Consider the following 21,230-nt stretch of genomic DNA (forward strand, 5'->3'; position numbering starts at 1 on the left):
AAATAGAAAAATCAAGAGTTTCTAGGAGTAGAGATGTGAGCTCAGCATATATACTTACAAATAAATAACTAGGATCGATTGTGGGGGTAATAAATATAGAGGATATACTGAGTAAACTGGGAAATGTTGATGTCAGGAATTTAATGCAGGATAATGGGACCATGGAAATTATTGAAACGTGGATGGCTGATGGAAATTATTTGAAAATACCTGGATATAAAATCCGGAGTAAAACGAAACAGAGAATGAGTCTGAATGGACACTATTCAGAAGGGATGTCAAAAACAGATAAAATATGTAACCAGGTAGAACTATGGGAATCAGGAATGGATGAAATTTTTCGTGTAAAAATAACCAAAAGGCAGCAGCAGGAAAGAAACATTATCATAGGTTTTTGATACAAACATCCCTTGGGCAGCCCCCTTTGAGCAAAAGTTCTTATTTGATGATCTTGTTGGAGAAATAAACGAGATCAAATTAATAATGAAGAAGCAGCGATAATTATAATGGGAGATCTCAATTCAGGGGTGGAGGAAAAATCCAATGTATGATAGAGAAATAGATAACATTTTAATAAAAGCAAGGAAAAGCAAAGATAAATTGTGTAATAAGAATGGTGATAAATTATTATAACTGTGCGTAATAGAGGTATTATATACTCTGAACGGTGGTTAGGCGGGGGATACAACAGAAAACTTAACGTATTAACGTTGTTGAGTCAGAAGGAAGCACGATAGACGTAGTTGTAGTGTCCCGGGAAGCGTTAAGTTGTATCAAATACATTCGGGTACAGAACTGTACAGCATCCCATCATTTTCCGGTTGCTATTCGATTAAGGAGAGAGGAAGAAAAACCAAAAGAAAACACCACCTTAACCATGTACAGAAACAACTGGTTAGCTCTTCTTGTTTGCTCATTCCGCTTCCCATTAGATGTCATAATAATTCTTAGATATTCTATTTTTTTAAACTTCTGATTCTATACCGTCTACACTCCAGCCTCTTTCACTTTTATTACTTTATTTCCTATTTTTACATATCATTATTTGTGTTTCCTTAATATCCATTTTCAGACTATCAAATGTATTCTACATGTTATACTGATTTTTCCGTAAATTACTGTAAAGGCAGTGAGTAAGATTATACTAAATTACATCTACAAACGGACTTCACCATTCGACGCCTCGTTCAGTGTTCTACATGGTTGGTCCTGTGACATTTTCTCGTATCTCCTATATTTATGTTAGAATCAGTTATCTACTGAATGGGGTGAAATTTGGTACAGTTTTCACATACTATTTTATATTTTTGATACCCATGTGATACTGAAATCATAACATTTGGGGAACATATGGCCACTGGTCATGTCAATGTGCGTGACCAATTTCATGATTGCATCTTTCCTATGAAGTATGCAAACGAAAACTTAATCTTGTAAAAAGTACAAAATTAACTTGAAATGGAGAACTACAGCTCTATTTAACGTATACGGAATACAAATACGAAAAAAGTCATAGGAACCACCAACCAAAATGAAAGGCGATTGTGCTTTCTATTTTGCGATACGACTTACCGTTTAGCCACCAATTATCCCGAAACTAAGGTCTGCACCGTTGTCAAAATTGCATCCATATTCCGATATCTTGCGGGGCCAAAAGTTATTTACTTGCATAGCCTAGGATATTTCCTCAAAGAAAAGAGTGTTAAAGCTTCGGGATTAGCATTCGCATTTGTACGGAGTAAGAAAATAGTACAGTTAAAAGAGTTGAAATTAATAGAAAATAGGTTAATAACTGAGGACAGCCGGATAGGACAATAATATGTAAATACCAAGTGAATGTATTGTAAAATCGAATGCCGCTCAATAAATTATGCTGATATGAGTTAAAGATATAAGAAAGCGGTAGGCCTAACAGAGGAGAAATTTAGGCGCAGGGATTCTAAGGTAAACAGATAAGAATATGACTAATGGTGTTATTGCTTAAGCTATTCGGGGACGGTTATAACCTCCAACGTCCGGCTGCATGGCTAAATGGTTAACGTGCTGGGCTTTGGTCACAGGGGTGCCGGGTTCGATTCCCGGCAGGGTCGGGAATTATAATCATCTATGGTTAATTTCGCCGGCACAGCGACTGTGTGTATGTGTCGTCTTCATAATCATTTCATCCTCATCACGACGCGCAGATCGCCTGCGGGTGTCAAATCAAAAGACTTGCACCTGGCGAGCCGAACATGTCCTCGGACACTCCTGGCACTAAAAGACATACGCCATTTCACTTCACCTCCAACGATATTCCATCAATATCGCGCAGAATGGCCAATTGACGTCTCTCTTGCTTTCTACCCAAGGAACAACCACGAAGTTACAGGAATGATCACGAAAAAGGTTAATATGTCACTTCCTTACTGGCAAGCAGTCAGAGACGTTGCCATGGTAACCTGTAGGCTAGTTGTTGGACTGTGGGTCACTCAATGCAGAGCATGATACCCGAAAATAATAGTAATTTTCTCCGTCACTTGAAGAGTAAGGTAAATTATGAACATAACGAAACAAAAAGAAAAGAGAAGAGAGTGAACGCACGGTGTTTTAAAAGTTCCTGGCTGATAATGATACTGGTACCAATTTCTCAAATATAATTGAACCTATACACGCAATATTTTTTCTGGGTATCCACAGGGTTTGCATCTACTTAGGGGTGAATTATATTTTGAATAAAAATTAAGTCTTAAAATATTAAATTCGAGGAACAAATTTGATCTATCGACCAAGCTCTGTGAAACGCACGCACCTACCGACCGTATGAGCGACGTTTTCACACCATTCCTCACAAAGGCTGGCTGCATAAAGAGATGCGTTACTAACATCGCACATACATCGGTCACTTCCATACAGTCAAAGCCCAGAATGAGACTGAGACAGATCAATGAGAGTAAAAGTTTTGCTCTAGGGCATACAAAGAGAAATAGCACTGCAAACGCTAGGTCTCACAAGTAAGGGCATATTCTATAAAAATTTCCTGCATATAAAGGGAAATATGCAATGATTATATCTATTTATCAAGACAACTTTTGACGAATTTTATGAAAAATGATTTTAAAAACTCTATTTAAATTGTAAACATTTTCAAATGAAATTAAGCCTAGTCATAACGACTACATCCCTAGTATATTATGTCAACATTTTTAGATAACAATTTATAACGCATACTTGAAAATTCGGGGACGGTTATAACCTCCAACGCCCGGCTGCATGGCTAAATGGTTCGACATATATTCTTAGAAGTTACAAGTCGTGATTTAAAGAATAGAGATTCTTAAATGTGGTATTTTTTGTAAGCTATCTGTTTATTTACACACAGCTTGGTGAAATTATGAAGTAAGGGCAGCTTATTAAATGTAAATGGTACGCTTAAGTTATCAACAATACATCCAATGAAGAAAAGATGTGCGTAGAGCTAAGTATATGCAGAAAGGAACCGAAATACATAAGTCCGGGACGAAATTATGGAAGTATTTATGAATTAACATAGAAAGGGAGGTTGAAACGGCAGTAAAACATTTCCAGACGGTAATAATGTATCTAAAAGAGAGAAAGAAGAGAAAAATGATGATTATCATACGAAATCATTGTTAGATCCTACGGAATAACTGAACAGATGGAAGAAATATGTTGAAATTCTTACCAGTGAAATCGAAAATTCCTCTGTTGCACGGACACATCCGTTCATTTGAAAAAGAACAATGGAATTAAACTCAATGCACTGTAAAGTGTGGTAAATAAACTACAGTATCATAAGCGAAAGGAATAGAAAACTTGGACATCAGGACGTGCAATATAATTAGGATAGCGATGGAACTGCTTCCTGGACTAACGGGATTAACATGAAATTTAAGCAGGCCGAACGTATATTGTGACGGAACGAAGGCAATAATATTATTATTATTATTATTATTATTAATAATAATAATAATAATAATAATAATAATAATAATAATAATAATAATAATAATAATTGTACCGGTGGTACACCTCCACGCCGCTAATTCAAACTTTGCGCCAGTTGAAACTCCTCTACTGGAGGAAGTCTGAACTTTATCTACTGTGTTAATTATCAAGTTTCTCAGAAGATGTCCCTACTTGTAAATTTTGAAGTTTCTGAACTAGGTCGTTTTCGATGTATTTTGTTTTGCCTGTAGTAAGAAGTGTGGACATTCTCTTCCAGATGGCACTACTGAAGGACTACAATTATGCACCCTAGTGCAAAGTGAAAGAACTGTGTTTTTGGAGAAATTTTGAATTCATACGTTTATTCTTTGTTAAATTTCTTCAAGTTATTGTTGAAGTTGGCAATATTAACCCTTTCTTTCCGCCAGTTTTGAATCCGACCAATAAGGAATTTCTGTAAATAATTTTCCACCAATAATGTGTTTCTTCTTCATCTAGTGTAGGGGTTTTCGTTGTTAGCCAATAAAATGATTGTGGGCGGGTGTTGTCATTCCTGAAACGCCTCGATCTTTCCACGAGGGTATAAAAACTGCTGATTTTCGGGTCTCCGCGCCACTTCAGTAACATCTATCAGTGTGTAAAGTACGTAGCAGGGGGCGGGAAGCGCCTCTTTCTTCGGGCAGCAGTTCAACCACCAGGTAATGGCCGTTTAATAACTTCTTTTCATGCTAGCTCAGCAGTTTAACTCTCGGGGCAGGTCCGAAGCCTTTTTACCATGGAACTTTCCTCTAAAATGTAAAGACACTTGGTATCAATTCTATCTTTTTAAACTACATAATGGGATAGAGAGTGCTTAACCCTCTCGAGCTCCCACTCATATTGCGTTGAGGTGAACTTATTTTCACAACCGTTTCTTCCTTAATGTATTGTAAATTGTCTCCTTCTATAAGTCACCTATTTAGTATGGGATTAGCCCTTGCAGTAACGGCCTAGTGCCAAGTAGGTTTTATATAAAGTGTATTAGGAGTGCAAGAACGCCTCCTCTCAAGTTGGTATTTTAGAGGCCATGTAATTGACCTGTTTCTTTACCGAATAGGCCTCAGTAGGTTGGGTATTTTTACCCCTGTGTTATTTGTGTTTGGAGGTGAACTTGAATGTGGAGTTGGGTGTGGCCTTTGATAGGCTTGAACTTAAGAGCGAGTCGCTCTTTCTTAAATTTTGTTTTCTGCGCGCCTCGAGGAGGCTTTACTGTGTAATTGGGAGCAAGTGCTCCTGGGCATGATTGGGGTCTTCTGCCCCTTTGTTGAATTCTGTATATCGTAAGGTTGGGCTTATAGCTCAAGAATTGTGTGTCTGGCTCTCGGAGCGCAAATTCTGTAACTCTGTAATTGTACATTATCGATTTGTGTTTCGGCTACTGAGTACCTGTTCTATTTGTTATTTCTTAATCTTGAAAAGAAAATATAACCTTGTTAAATTTTATCTTAACTTTAATTTCGTATTTTGAGACCTGTTCACCCCCGCACCTTCTTTCACCTCTGCTGATCCACCAAACCACGGTAATAATAATAATAGTAATAATAATAATAATAATAATAATAATAATAATAATAATACCAAGACCGTGCCCAGCCAGCTTTCGTGGGGGTCTGGCACCGAATTGAGTAAGCGCTAGACATAACTCCTCGGAAGACACTGGGGTGGGGGGCCTCAACCCCGACACGGCGCGTCCCATATGGCTGATAGGGGATGCTCCTGTAGATATGCAGGACAGGTGTGAATAAGGCCAAGCCAAATAAACACCCGCGGATCAACTGAGGCAAAAAGGACTGCAGTCAACGGTCTCGACGGCGGAAGAGGATATTTCCCAACGGCTGAGAGAGCGGAAGAACTGGCTCTTCGGCTTACAACCGAAGTTCTAACCACGGACTCCTAAGTAATCGTAAATTATAATTTAGCCGGAAGACACCAAGAGGCACCTCTCGATCTTAACCATCGAGTTGTAACCTTGTGATCATACCAGTATGATCACCCCCTGCATGTATCTTCAACTTGCAACATTGGCATGATGGATAACACGTTATCACAGCAACTACCCCAGGCTCTGGACACACCTAGTACGGTTTCTCCCGATCATCGGATTCTGGGGGATCGGGAGCATCATGCAGAGAAGAGTCGGAGCTTCTCAAAATCTCTTCGTCCCAAGAAAAAGACCTTCTTAGGTACAATTAATGTCAACACCCTACTGAAAACAGGCAAGCTTAAACAGCTAACGGACACCCTGGATAAGTTCGATATTCAAATCATAGCACTCCAGGAAACGCGCTACCAGGATGAAAACCATTTTGACTCTGAAGAGTACAGGATATTTAAGGGTAAACCTGCCATAAGAATCCATGGGAACTTAACACAACTTGGAACAGCTTTTGCGGTACGAAAAACTATCATCAGTTCTGTACTTGACTTTACATTCCCATCTGAAAGAATCTCAGTACTTACTGTGAAATCTGGCAATAAAGCTTACTCCTTGGTCAATGCCCACGCTCCCACAAACACTGACAATAAGAAAAACCCAGAGAAAGTGGAAGCCTTCTGGGAACTCTTAGAAGAAACCACTAGCAAGATTCCAAAGCACCACGTGAAAATCTTAGTAGGTGATTTTAATGCACAGGTTGGCAGAGAGAGGAAACACAAATGGATTGTTGGTCATCACTCGGCACATTGGAGAACGAACAAGAATGGAGAACGTCTTATAGACTTCTGTAAAACATTTGTCTTAAAACTAATGTCTACGCATTTTGCGAGACCCCCACATAAGAAGAAAACGTGGAAATCACCAAACCCGTTATTGGGCGAATTCCAGATCGATCACGTCGCAATCTCCAGAAAGAATATGTGTGAGATCCAAAATGTTAGAGTACGGAAGGGATTTGTCGACTCGGACCACTACCTAACACAAATCAAAGTGAGATTCCAACCCAACAGATGCAGACCTAAACACAAAAGATCTCTAAGAGTTGATCCAGAATGTCTTCGACAGAACACCACGACCTTTCTACAAGACATACGAGAGCAGGACCCCAAGGACTGGCCAGGCCTTCGTAAAACACTTCAGACATCAGCCATGAAATTAGGGCAGCCTCCAAGGAAACGCAAACATAGGTGGTGGAACACGACCTGTGATAAAGCCATTGGTGAACGGATGAAAGCATGGAATCAGTGGAATGGACATCAAACAACTAAGAGATGGGAGACCTTCCTAAAAGTTCAGAAAATCTCCTCAAAAATAATCCGCAGGGAGAAACGAGCCTATGACAAAAATAGACTCATGGAAATCGAACAAGATTTCCTTAGAAACAACTCCAGGAATTTCTACAAGACCTTCCGTGAGAATTTATCTAGCTATCAACCACCATCTTTATGTTTCCGTCGAGCAAATGGAACATTAGAAACGAACACCAAAGAGAACTGCACTATTCTAGCTGACTACTTCCGAGACCTCCTCAATTGTGATCCTCCAAAGGAAAGACTGAACTTTGAAAAGCCCATGCCCAACCCCGATTCACAGCCACCGACAATACAGGAAACAGCAGAGATTATACGATCGCTTAAAAATAATAAAGCTCCTGGAGAGGACGGCATCACTGCGGAGATGTGTAAACTTGGAGATGATCTTGTAAGCAAAATTCATGCAATCCTAGTAAAAATATGGGAAACGGAAATGATTCCACAGGATTGGAAGTGTGCATTAATACACCCATTGCACAAGAAAGGTGACAAGGCAGATCCAAACAACTATAGAGGCATATCTCTACTGCCAATCGCATACAAAATCCTTTCCAAAGCTCTCTTGAACCGGTTAGAAAAACAGACAGATCATCTGATTGGCGAGTACCAAGCGGGTTTCAGGAAAGGTCGATCATGTGCAGAACAAATATGGAACTTGAAGACGATATTAAGGATTCGCCGAAGTGCCAGCACGATCGTCACCTTTGTGGATTTTAAGAAGGCGTATGACTCTGTGGACAGACAGACAGTATTTGATACCCTAGAAGAACTCAGAGTGGACAAGAAGACCAGAGCACTTATCCAGCAGACCCTCACAAGTACGACCTCTAAAGTGAAATTCCTTGGAGAAATCTCTGAGCCTTTTGAAATATGTACGGGCGTTCGTCAAGGTGACAGCATCTCCCCTATTCTGTTTAACTTAGTTCTAGACAAAGTTATTAGAGAGTGGGAAAAGGATATCAAGGGTGTGAACATCGGAAATTTGGGAAGCAAGGTCAATGTGAAATGTTTAGCATTTGCTGATGATCTCGCAATCATTACTAAGACCAAGGATGAAACAAGGTATGCCATACAGAGACTACACAATATAGCATCAAAGGCAGGCCTCCAGATATCCTACGAGAAAACCAAGTACATGGAAAATCTACGTCAAAATAGCAAAAGAACTCCGCTAGAGATGGAAAACGGCACAATTTCACAGGTGCCCACCTTCAAATACCTTGGAGAAATTATACTACCATCAGGATTAGACAGTAGTGCCAATGTAGAAAGAAACACCAAACTACATAAGGCATACAGACTGACGTGGAATTACTACAACAAAAGAGTCATATCGCGTAATGCAAAATTACGACACTACAAGACAGTTGTATTGCCCGAAGCTTTATATGCCTCAGAAACCATATGCTTAGGTGGTCACTCTAAAATTAGAGAAATTGAAAAGCAGGAGCGGAAAATTCTCAGGAAAATTTATGGTCCTACGAGAGAAAATGGAATGTGGATGAGGAAAACAGCGGACCTCTACTCCTTCACCGACAGGTTTACTGATGCTGTACGGAAAAGGCGCCTTAATTTCTATGGCCATATCTCACAGAATGAACAGCGACAGACTAACTAAAAGATTATTCAAAGTAATCAACTCAAAGAAGGTCAAAATAAAATGGCTAGAAGAAACTAAGGCGGACCTCCAAGAAATAAATATTACAGACGACATCATGGAAAATCGTGGAGCTTTTAGAACCAAAGTAGCTAATCATAAATTTAGGGAGAAACCAAAAAAGACAACTGGTAGGAAGTGGTCGACAGAACGCAAGATGCAACACAGTGCATTCATGAAGAGATTTTGGGAGGATAAGAAGGCACAAACCATCAAACCAACTATCAAGTTCAAACGCGCTCTATGAATGGGCATAACGAAGGAAGAAGAAGAATAATACCAAGATCAATAGTTTGGTCTCAGCTGCTGCTGTGTGCAGGAATTTTGATCTGACGCCATTTAAGCTGCCTGCGTGTAAGTTTCGGCATTTCGATTTACTCTGACCCATTTTACTCTGCCAAATGGCAGAGTATACCAAATCTTTCTTGGCCTATATATGGGTGAGGTTCAATTATTGTCGGATAAACACCAAATACTACACCAGAGATCTTTCATATTCTGAAACCGTACGAAATGACATCCTTCAAAAATTCAACTACGTCTGGTGGGTTTGAACCCGCGATCATAGGATCTGGAGACCGACACACTACCACCGATTCTCAGAATGAGAGAATTAATATATATGCTAAAATGAAAATATTCGTGCATCGCTATAATTTCAGGTCACTGAGCTCGGTAGCTGCAGTCGCTTATGTGCGGCCAGTATCCAGTATTCTGGAGATAGTGGGTTCGACCCGAACTATCGGCAGCCCTGAAGATGGTTTTCCGTAGTTTTCCATTTTCACGCCCGGAAAATGCCGGGGCTGTGCCTCAATTCCCAGATTGTCCGTTTGGAGGTACTCCGACATTATAAATGGACTACATGTTCTAGACTTTTCGTAAGAGGTAGCACAATAGCTTTCATCCAAAGAGATAGATATGTGGAGCATAGAATAGAGAAATTGATTATATAAGTTAAGGTAGGTAATATACAATCAATAATTAGTTAGACCCTGCCAGTCCCAATGTCATCAAATCCTTTCACTTTCGTGCTTATTATAAGGGCTGCTTTTCTGACTTGGTGTAGCGTTACGTGACTGAAATAGAATTTCTCTTTGTCAGGGGTTGTGTGTGTACCGAAATGGTCCGTAAGTATCTGTTTGTCGTCAGGTCGTACTGCGGAGGAATTAGCATGGATTACTCGTTCAGGGTCTCGAGAGGTACTCTAATTTCGTCTCTTTTCTAGCTCTTCTTGTGTCCAAGGTTATTAACCCCTCAGCGTCGCAGCCGTTTAAAGAGCTTCCTACCCCGCGGCCGGATGAGATTTCAACTACGCGCGACTGAAATACATTGATTCACTTAAAGCGTTACTACTAGTATAAGAGTAGCCGGATATTCACGAAATGTAGAATTCCTTGTGGTAGAACTATGTACATAAAGATAATTACATAATTGTTTCACATTTCCTTAGTAATGCAGTTCCGTGTGATAGAGTTCGAAGCATTCTTCGAGACAGAGACCCAAGGCACACTCCTGGCAGCAGTACACCGATGTCTTCTTTTCACCGTGTTTTGAACACGCGATACGTCTCTGAGGTTTGGATTTCTCACTCTTGGGTGCTAATTTCCTGATAAAATGTATTTCCTGCAACCTTGGAACTGTATTATCTGATGCGCGCCGGCCTTGAATATTTCGTTTCCCGCCCGAGAAGCGTATTTTGTATTACGTAAACAAACCTTCCATCAGCTGAAACTGATAAGATAACTGCTCAATGTTTGTCCCTGTGACTTGTCTGAATATTATTGGAGAATCTAGGAATCATAATTCACTGTTGAAAACTTCCCTTTGAACTGCATGCGTATCTATAGTCTCCTACACGAAATTTCCAAGTACTGGTTCCTCCTCATCGTCACTCTCATCATTTACCACAGCCACATCATCTATTTCATTATCACTACTGCTAATACTGCCACTACTACTTCCGACTAAACTTTCATTTGAATGATACAATATTTCAAGCACGTTACTCTCAGCAGGAGCTAGCCATTGAGCGCGGTGCGTCACACAAGTTGATGAAGCTGCAGCGGGACTGAAAGCGGCAGGACGAAACTGAATGAGGGCAATAACACTTACGACGAATCAAACCAACTCGATACATATTTCGGATTAAAAGGTCGATACATCGTCTTTCAAACGAGATATATACCATGCACAAGTGCTTCTCGTGTCGTGTGACAGAAAGCAGCACTAACTGATGCCTACACAGAGCACTCGTGGAGAGTTACGAAAAGACTACAAGCTGAGAAATGAAGACAAATATAATAAATAAACCGCACTCTTAATACAAAATTAGAGCAAAGAACATCACACGAAAAGACGAACTTCTCAGATCATTATTTCTTTATTTTATTCTGTGGGAAAGAATGAAGCAAACGGACTATTAAAAAAGCAGGGATTGGTGCTCAGACATAATTGACAAATACTTATCCTTGAAAAAGCAACTACACTTTAACGATTTTCAATTATTATTTAGAACACTGATAAACCCGAAAATGTCTTCTTGGAAACAAAACGATTTGCATATCCATAACACCAAAACTCTTCGCCCTATAGCCGTAAATGCAAAACCATGTATGGGTCTATACCACGTATAGAGGTCGGCGGCTGCGGAAGAAAAGCGGGTCTATACCACGTATAGGGGTCGGCGCTGAGGGGTTAAGAGATTCCCCAATTTCGTCGCTGTTCCGCCGTTAGGTGTAATTAAACTGTAAGCGTGTCACAGTTAAGCATTTCATGTTTGTTGTGTTGTCTTGTTTCGTAAATTCCTACATTCGTTTTGAACGGTAGGGTTACTTTTTGTATTTCCTGTGAGTTCAGTCTCTTTATTTCATTACTTGTCTAGTTTCGTCATTTAACCACGAGCCGAGTCCTTTGGATATTCTCGTTCGCCGCTTTGGGGTATGCTTATCAAATAGTTCCGTTACTTTGCTGTTAAAGAAGGTGACTTAGTTGTAATTCGTTATGTCAAGCCAGGGTATATAATCTGCATCTTCTAAGAGTCTATCTTTATTTATTCTTTTCAATGGTCGATAGGTAATACATCTCTGGGAGGGTTTCGGTGGCCGGAGGTTATATGTGATGTATATTGCGTCATGTCCAGGTACAGAGGTTCGACCAACATTCAGAACTCTCTTTGAGTTGCTGGTAACTACAAGACCTAATAGTGTGTGGGAATGAGATGTATGGTGACTCGGAGAGAGAGGTAAGGTGTTAAGTATTCAAGCTCTTTAGGCTTTTTAATCGTGAAATTATCAGCATTTCGCCCCAGTGTGACAGTGGGCTCGTTGGTTGGATTGCCACAACTTTTCAAGACCCAGACAGTTAATGCGTCATTGAGACCGCACTGGAAGCCTACTACCACTATTATAACAATATCATTCTGTACCCTAACCCTCACGCCCTCGCTCAACACAAGAAGATTTGTAGTGGTGATTTGAGGTGTGGAGAAGTTGATGGTGTACCATCCGTGGGCTATAAATGGGTATGTAATGTCATTTACCTTAGTGCAAGATAATAGGAAACAATGGAAAACCATTATGAGGATAACCAACGATGGGGATCAACCCCTCCGCCTCCTGAATGCAGAGATGCAAGGCTAGAGACACTAGCCGCTGTCAGGCGAAGCTACTCTACTCGGTCGTGGAAGCAGGTTTCTCCACTTGTAGAGACGCCAAAGATAGAATTTACTCAAAACGAATGCTTTAAAATTCATGATAAGTGCTATCAAAACTGGGAAACAGTCTTCAGATTGCGTAGAAGCGAATTTCTTATTTTTACAGCTTTCCCCTTTATTTATTCTGAAAAAGATCATATGCTGAAATTTTTGTGGTAAAAATGTTTTCCAACAATGTTTGCAAAGTTTGAAGTTAGATGTGAGTAAAGCTATATTTTGCCATAGTTTATATTTGCTTTCGAATCATACTTAAGTGACTTCGTTAACAGTGACTGAAGTGCTATGAAAGGAATCACGTTAAGTTTTATGACTTAAGTTGTTGTTCATATTTCGTTTTTCTGTAATAATGAGGAAAGAGGATCTTTAAAGTAACCAAGCTAAACAAGATACTTAAGATTTAAAAGAAACTATTTATAGGGTTACCATAGTCACTAAATTATTCAACAATATTTAGGCTTGACATTTAAGGCGAGGTAAACTTTCGTGGTGCCACATATTTATCGGGTGAGATTTCGACAATACAATATACTCACTTGCATTTAAATCTTGGTCATCTGGATGAAAAGCCAACAGCTAAACGACTTCGTTCTTCAAGTGTTCACTGGAAGGAAGGAAAAGGGATCACAGAAATAAGTACCAATACTACCCGAAACATTCTTATATTTCTGAAGACTGTATTATTGGACAGCAGAACGCACAGCATCCTATCTTGTTATCAAATAAATATTGTATTTCATTTGTACTGTCCAGTACGCAACATTCAACATAGCTATATACACTGATGGAAGTATTTTGAAATCACTGAGACAGCGTCCTTCACTTCACCATCAATTTCAATAATTGTTAGGTTATAGGAAAGTAGTAAGATGTACACTTTAGTACAATCAATAATATTACAGAATACTGATTTCTAGTGCCATGTGAGATTGCACTGTCATCAGAAAGTACACTGCTAGCCAGGGGAACCACACCTCCATCACGAGAAGGGGCAGGGTTCATTTCTGGAACTGAACACTGGGGCTCTTTTTCTTGAACTGTGTCGTTAGTCTGACAGCGGGACGCATGTTCTCCCAGACATGCTATGTAGGCTACTGCGTGTGGCACATAGCTCTGGTCAAAGGTACCAGAGAAGAGATGTCTTGCTAATGGCCCTTGAGCGTAGACAGGTACGTCTTCTCCCCCATGAGTTGCCCATTGCCTTGGTACAGCTGCTCCATGGGCTGTATTCCTTTCAGAGCTCATATTACTAGGTATCTGACGTGGTTCTGCGAATCCAGGACCGTTACCGTAAAGAAGAGTTGAGTAGGGTAAGCCATCTACATCCGAGACTTTGCCATCTACACCTAGAAACAGAGAAAAAGTGAGTGGAGAAAATAAATATTTACCTATTCGTAATGGGGGGGGGGGGACTTATAGGCTAACGTTTGAATTATGAAACTCATTTCAAATTGTGTTGACTCTGTGCTCGGAAAAAATCTTTGTAGGTACGTATTTTCGACTTAAGCCATCTCTCGACTTTTCGAAACGTAAGAAAGAGTTTCTCATGATATCAAATTCAATTCCCATTTTAAGCAATATCATAAAAATATGAGACATGAGGGATAGTTGGGAAATTTTTGAAACGGCACGAAGGATAAAATAAGTGTACAAATTGATTGGGAGTTTATTTCAATATGTGAGAGTTTTAAATTTAAAAATAAAAAACTTGATTCTTTTTATACATTTCTCCTTCCTGGCTATTTTCCAATTTCAAGGGATCGGAACTTGATGTGTTTAAGACCCAGTATTGCAGTCGGATTACCTTCCTAACATCAACGCCATATGGAGGTATTGTATTCACTATTGCATGTTTGTTTGATGCATTGCATATAGTTGATGAGAAGTGTATTAAGGCGAACACGAACACTCAGTCTGTGAGATGATTAAACTATTTTCAGTTAAGATTCCCGGCCCATTGTAAACCGAACCCGGGGCCATCTGTACCGAAGAAGCTAGACAAGGCGTTTAAAAAAATAAAGTGACAAGAGCTCAAACGGATAAATTTAACTTTGTGTACAGATAGAGGGATAAAACGTATTAGGGCACACATGCGCATTATTGTTCAGCATAGTCACAAATCATGACCTAGAACTTGTTCCATTGGTACACCAGGGCGTAGATGCCGGTATGGAAGGAATCTACGTCGAGTCTCTGAAGCAAGGCCATGACGGCATCCTGAACAGTAGTATCGTTGCTGAATTGCTTACCACCCAGTTGTTCTTCAACGGTGGAGATGGAAAGTAATTGTGTGCCAGGACGGGGCTGTAGGGAGGCTGGTCGAGATGGTGGATTTCCTAACCAGGGGAGCGACAGTGAATGCTGCTTGTTACTGTGACACACTGGAGAATTTGTGGATGATAATTTGCAGAAAACGACCAGGATTACTCTTAACCTGCATCAGTTGCTGCACAACACAAGTAGCTAATAGCACTATCAACTGTCACGTCGCCTTCCTACATCCCCGACTTGGCACGCAGTGATTTCCATCTCTTTGGACAGAGGAATAAACGAAGAAGCATCCGGGTGGTAATCTTCAGGGACTGGACGCAAATTTCGTCCATACCGACATCGATTTCTTGGTGCATCGTTGGAACAAGTTCCTGGACAAGAATGAAGGCAACACTTATCAGTGTGCCTGGAAACCTACCTGAGTGGGTTCGAAGTTAAATCGCTCGTAAATAAAGAAAAGTATAGTTGTCAGGAAAGGGTACCGTTTCTCTGTATGCTAACAGCTGGGGATTCATACGGAACTCGTCGCCTGTTTGCGCATAACGCGGCGCATGACTGACGAACGAAGCATGTTTGAGGACATTGTATTTCTCAGGATGTACTCGTTGGATTTTGAAAATAATTTCACCTCAGAATTTTCAGTGTCCACAACTCTAATGCTAGTTCCAGAAACAAGATTAGTATCCGTTCCCTTAGCTGAAAAGTCACTGCAGATTCCATTGGTACCATTACAGAAAATGAAAACGAATTTCCGACATGTAAAAATACTTTGAGTGTTGGCCTTATTTACGTCAAATGTCTGGTGGTCACCATCATGACCGAAAGTTTTGTAAATACTGAGTTTTAATTCATTAACCTTCAGTAATAAAACTTTTGTCATTTCTTCCCATCTAAAGAAGCAATTTCCAGACAAAACAATGAAAAAGGGAATTGCGTGCTTTGATAGCATTAAAATACATTTTTGGTACATGTCTATTTCTTACTTTGCTTTTATTCTCTGTTTGTTTATTCTTAAATCAAATGATATCAGTATTACATAGAAGGCAGACGAGGGTTGAATGTAAGCAGAAGTAATGAAACAATAATATTGATAAAATTACATTTTACTGAGAAGATTGAAATTAGCGTTGTAAATATAATCCATAAGTATCTTAAGCTTAGCTGGAAGGGATGTATATTTACATCCATAGGATTCAAAGTGTATATGCTGCTTTTATATCTCTCGAGAATTTTCGAAACTGCAAGGCAATTTGAGAGGTAACTTAAAAGTTAACTACCTAGGATGGGGTTTCCTCTGGGAGTGGCCAGTCCTCCCATGGTGAGTACATGAGAGTGATCTGCCGTCAGGACTACCAAAGTCTCGCTGAGGTCCACTAGAGGTAGAAGTGCCAGCAGTGCTGCCTCCATGGCTAGAGTCTCGTCCAGAGCGCGGTACGCGTTGTTGTAGTGATGAGCGTGATCAATGCGTCCACCTGGAAAATAATTAAGGCAGTCTTATGTTGCGATTCATATACGTAAACTTTACATCATACACACATTTTATGATTAGGGAAATATCATGCTTATATCTTCCATAGAAAAGCAATGAAATATCCCTTTACGATTTCTTTCTTATTAGCATAACGTCTAGACTAGTCGTTCTACGAAAGTACGGCCACAATTACTTTCTGATTAGCTCTCTAGATTAGTCAATCTACATACACATTGTAAACACAACTGCCTTCTGTTTGAGATAATATGTAAGTAGAGAAACACTGGGGATTCAAAGCCACCTCGTTAGCATTTTTCTGCTGCGTCAGCACCCGAGGTCATTGACCCCGGCCAAGGTCAAAGCAGAAAAATGCTGACGAGGTGGCTTTGAATCCCCACTGCTCATCTACTTATGTAGGCTAGTTTCCATCACGGAACATCTCATAGTGTCCAAAAATTCCTTATTAACATAATATCTAGATGTTCTACACGTAAGTTAAGAAGACTCTGTTTGTAATTTCTTTCAAATTACGAGGGCAGATCAGAAATTACCAGTTATGGCCATTTATTACACCAAATATACAACAGCAACACGACTATAATGACATACACTCTAACGTCACTTTTTCACATAGTTTCCAAGAGACTCCAAACATTTCTGCGCACGCACAACCAACTTGCCGATGTCGGATGCATATAAATTTCCTCCAGCGTTCTGCAACCACTCGGAGACAGCGGCCTTCACCTCCTCATCGGTCTGGAAACGTCGACCACCGAGCTCCGTTTTGAGCTTACCGAAATGATGAAAGTCACATGGCGCTAGGTCGGGACTATAGGGTGGATGTTGCCAGACCTCCCAATTGAAATGCTGCAGCAATTCTCTCGTTTGGCGGGCCTTGTGAGGTGTTGCATTATCGTGCAACAAAAATCACACCGGCACTTAATTTCCCCGCGCTTCTCTTTAATCGCTTTACGCAACCGGTGTAACGTTTGACAGTGCGACGCCGCGTTGATCATCGTTCCTTTCGCCATGAATTCCACGTGCAGCAAACCCTCCATTCAAAGAACACTGTCGCCATAACCTTACCGGCTGAAGGTTGAACCTTGGCCTTCTTTCGTTGTGGTGATGTGGGGTCCACCCATTCCACTGATATTCGTTTCGTTTCGGGGGTGAAGTGGTGGACCCACATTTCATCGCTTGTGCCGATTCGCCGCAGAAACCAGTTGCCGTCTGCGCCATAGCGTTGCAAAAATGCCAGGGATTATTGGAAACGTTGTCCCTTGTGCTCATCGGTGAGAAGACGTGGGAGCCATCTTTGACTCAGCTTACGATATCCAAAGTCCTTGTGAACAGTGGCGAACACACTGCCATACGACATGTTCAGCTGCGTCGCGATTTCTCTCAGTTTAATGCGCCGGCTCTATCTAATGATCGCATTCACACTGTTGACCTTTGCATGGGTCCTGGACGTTGCGGGCCTGCCTTCGCGATGGTTGTCCCTGATATCCGTGCGTCCCGCTTCGAATTGCTGACACCACTTTACGATCCCTTGCGGGAAATGACCCGTTCCCCATACACAGCTCTTAATTCACGATGAATGTCCGTGCAATTCTTCCTTTTGGCCCATGGGAATCGGATTGTCGCACGCATCTCATATTTGGAGTGAACGTCCAGTTGACGCGCCAGTGCATTTAGCCGCTATTCACACAATACTAGACGAGACACCACAGCGATCTGACCAACAGACGTGTGGGCAGTGTCTGTCCCTTCCTCCGCTGTGCGCACGTTTGCTACACACAGCGCGCTGCTGCGTCGCGTTAGTACAACTTAATTTTTGATCCACCTACGTAACACAGTCTCTATATTAATCATTCTACACGTAACTCAACAAATTCTGCCTATCTTTCTTTCAGATTATCGTAAAGTCTGGACTAAACGTTCTACAAGTAAGTTAAGAAATGTGTCTCTAAAATTTATTATTGAATAAAATAATCTCTATACTAGACGTTTTACCGTAAATTAACGAATTTCAATTCATATTTCTTTCTAATTATCATATTCTCTAGGCTGTAAGTTCTGAACATGAGTCCTCAAATGTCCGTCCATAATGAATTAATAATAATTATTAATTAATATACCTCCCGAGGCTGAGTGGACCACGTCCCAGTCCTCGTACAACTTTTCAAATTTCGTGACAGAGCCGAGAATCAAACCCAGGCCCCCGGAGATTGAACTTAATCACACTAACCACTACACACTGAGGAGGACTTCGAGTACTAATACACGGAAGAGTTATTAAGTTCCTAATGGTATCCGGAGGACCCATTTTTGTTCTGCATTTAATAGAGTTTCGGCATGTAGGTAGCCGACATGACCTAATAAGCTGGAAATGGAAGGTAGATATTCAACATTGGAGATCTGTTAGAAAAATAAATATATTTATTTAAAGTCAATTACAAGTAGGACCAGAGGTCGCTTTGGCCCTAACTAACTGCCAATATAACTTAAATGTATCAAATAATGTACAATGTCTAATAAAAATAGTACATGAAGAAACATAAGATACATTTACCTACTGAGGATTAAAAATATTAAATATTAAGAACTAAACATCTAGGAGATTAAAATGTTACTTTTACTGTTTCATAAACATAGACTATACTAACCAGGAAGAGAAGACATAAGAGAAACCTAAGAATTTTACTGCCGAGGATGAATATTAAGAATAAAACTGAACATCTAAAATGTATCTAGGAGATTATAATATTTCGTACTATTTAATTAATTCGGTAATGTCCAACTCGTTGGCCGAACGGTCAGCGTACTGGCCTTCGGTTCAGAGGGTCCCGGGTTCGACTCCCGGCCGGGTCGGGGATTTTAACCTTAATTGGTTAATTCCAATGGCACGGGGGCTGGGTGTATGTGTTGTATTCATCATCATTTCATCACTCGTTGGCTGAACGGTCAGCGTACTGGCCTTTGGTTCAGAGGGTCCCGGGTTCGATTCCCGGCCGGGTCGGGGATTTTAACCTTAATTGGTTAATTCCAGTGGCACGGGGGTTGGGTGTAAGTGTTGTCTTCATCATCATTTCATCCTCATCACGACGCGCAGGTCACCTACGGGTGTCAAATAGAAAGACCTGCACCTGGCGAGCCGAACCCGTCCTGGGATATCCCGGCACTAAAAGCCATACGACATTTCAATTCGGTAAAAATTCACTTACATGGCTTAATAAGCGGAAAGGTAGCGGTATATAAGACATTTTTTCTGAGTTCCGTCACTACTTTGCTGTATTTCATATATAATAGAGAGGCGGTGACAATGAACGACTTAATGCACTTTACCGTACGATGCTGTGGAACATGAAGGGTGTTAGCTGTAAAACTATTATCACTTGACTCATCTGAACAAAGGACTTGGTCATTATCGATGGCTTTCTTTAGAAACCTCGTAAGTCCGAATACTCTTCCTATCCATTATATTCCTTAAGACTGGCCACGCCTCCCAGTCCCATATTTATATGCAGTCCAAAAGAATAATTTTCGTTATGGTCATTTTCCTCTGCTAACTCGTAAAGGAAAATGAACCTTAAATACATTATACTGTAGGAGTGTATAAATTTACCATACAAATAACATCCCTACAATACAGTACGGTAAGGTCCATTTTCCTTTAGACATTAGCAAAGGAAAATGAACACAGCGAAAATTATTCTGATGGACTGCATACAAGTATATGACCGGGAGGCGTGGTCAGTCTTAAGGAATATAATGGATAGGAAGAACATTTGGACATACGAGGTTTGAGAAGAAAGCCATCGTTATATTTAAAAATCTCAGCAGTAAGCAACCAGCTGAATATGGTCGTTTATACCTGAGTTTCAACCAGTCTGCGGCTTTGTAATAAGATGTTACGTGACAGTCTTTACGAGCATTGAAGATGAATCGCACACAGGCATTCTGAACTCACTGGAGTTTGGTATTATATTTCTCTGAGATACCACTGTAAATTACATCGCCGTAATCTAAAATAGGGGATACTATAGTTTAGATGAACTTCTTTCTCACCGAAAAAGGAAGATACGCAAGTTTCGTCGAAACTATTGCAATATATCAGACCATTTCTTGACCAAATGCTTGGAATTCCTTCTTCGTTATTCCCATTCAAAGAGCGCGTTTGAACTTGTTCGTTGGCCTTCTCCTTCTTATCCTCCCAAAATCTCTTCAGGAATGAACCGTGTTGCATCTTGCGCTTTGTTGACCATTTCTTACCAGTTTTCGTTTTAGGATTATCCGCGAATTTGTGCTTGGCTACTGATATACTAAAGGCTCCAAGATGCCGTCCGTGATATTCATTTCTTGGAGGTCCGCCTTAGTTTATTCAAGCCAATGAAATGAAATGTCGTATGGCTTTTAGTGCCGGGATATCCCAGGACGGGTTCGGCTCGCCAGGTGAAGGTCTTTCTATTTGACTCCCGTAGGCGACCTGCGCGTCGTGATGAGGATGAAATGATGATGAAGACAACACATACACCCAGGCCCCGTGCCGTTTGAATTAACCAATTAAGGTTAAAATTCCCCGACCCGGCCGGGAATCGAACCTGGGACCCTCTGAACCGAAGGCCAGTACGCTGACCGTTCAGCCAACGAGTCATTCTAGCCAATTAATTCTGACCTTCTTTGAGTTTATTACTTTAAATAATATTTTTGGTGAGTCTGTCGCAGTCAATTCTATAGATATGGCCATATAATTTAAAGCATCTCTTGTGTACCGCATCAGTGGACCTGCCAGTTAATGAGTAGAGATCTGCTGTTCTACTTTTAATCCATATTCAATTTTCTCTCGTGGGACCATACATTTTCTGGAGAAATTTTTCTTTCCTGCCTTT

At 40.6% G+C, this 21,230-nt stretch overlaps 1 protein-coding gene across 1 annotated transcript in view; it reads right to left on the reverse strand.

The window, feature by feature from the left end:
* Positions 1 to 13,295: 13,295 nt before the first annotated feature.
* Positions 13,296 to 21,230, reverse strand: part of LOC136863590 (alkaline phosphatase, tissue-nonspecific isozyme) — a 208,647-nt gene continuing 200,712 nt past the window's right edge. The window contains exons 6-7 of the mRNA XM_067139970.2: positions 16,148 to 16,342; positions 13,296 to 13,945 (exon numbers count right to left, since the gene is read on the reverse strand). Coding sequence (XP_066996071.2) covers positions 13,446 to 13,945; positions 16,148 to 16,342 — 695 coding nt within the window. The 3' untranslated portion in view covers positions 13,296 to 13,445. The remainder of the gene's footprint in view (positions 13,946 to 16,147; positions 16,343 to 21,230) is intronic.

This window comes from Anabrus simplex, chromosome 1 (assembly GCF_040414725.1).
Source record: "Anabrus simplex isolate iqAnaSimp1 chromosome 1, ASM4041472v1, whole genome shotgun sequence".
Classification (NCBI taxonomy): Eukaryota; Metazoa; Arthropoda; class Insecta; order Orthoptera; family Tettigoniidae; genus Anabrus; species Anabrus simplex.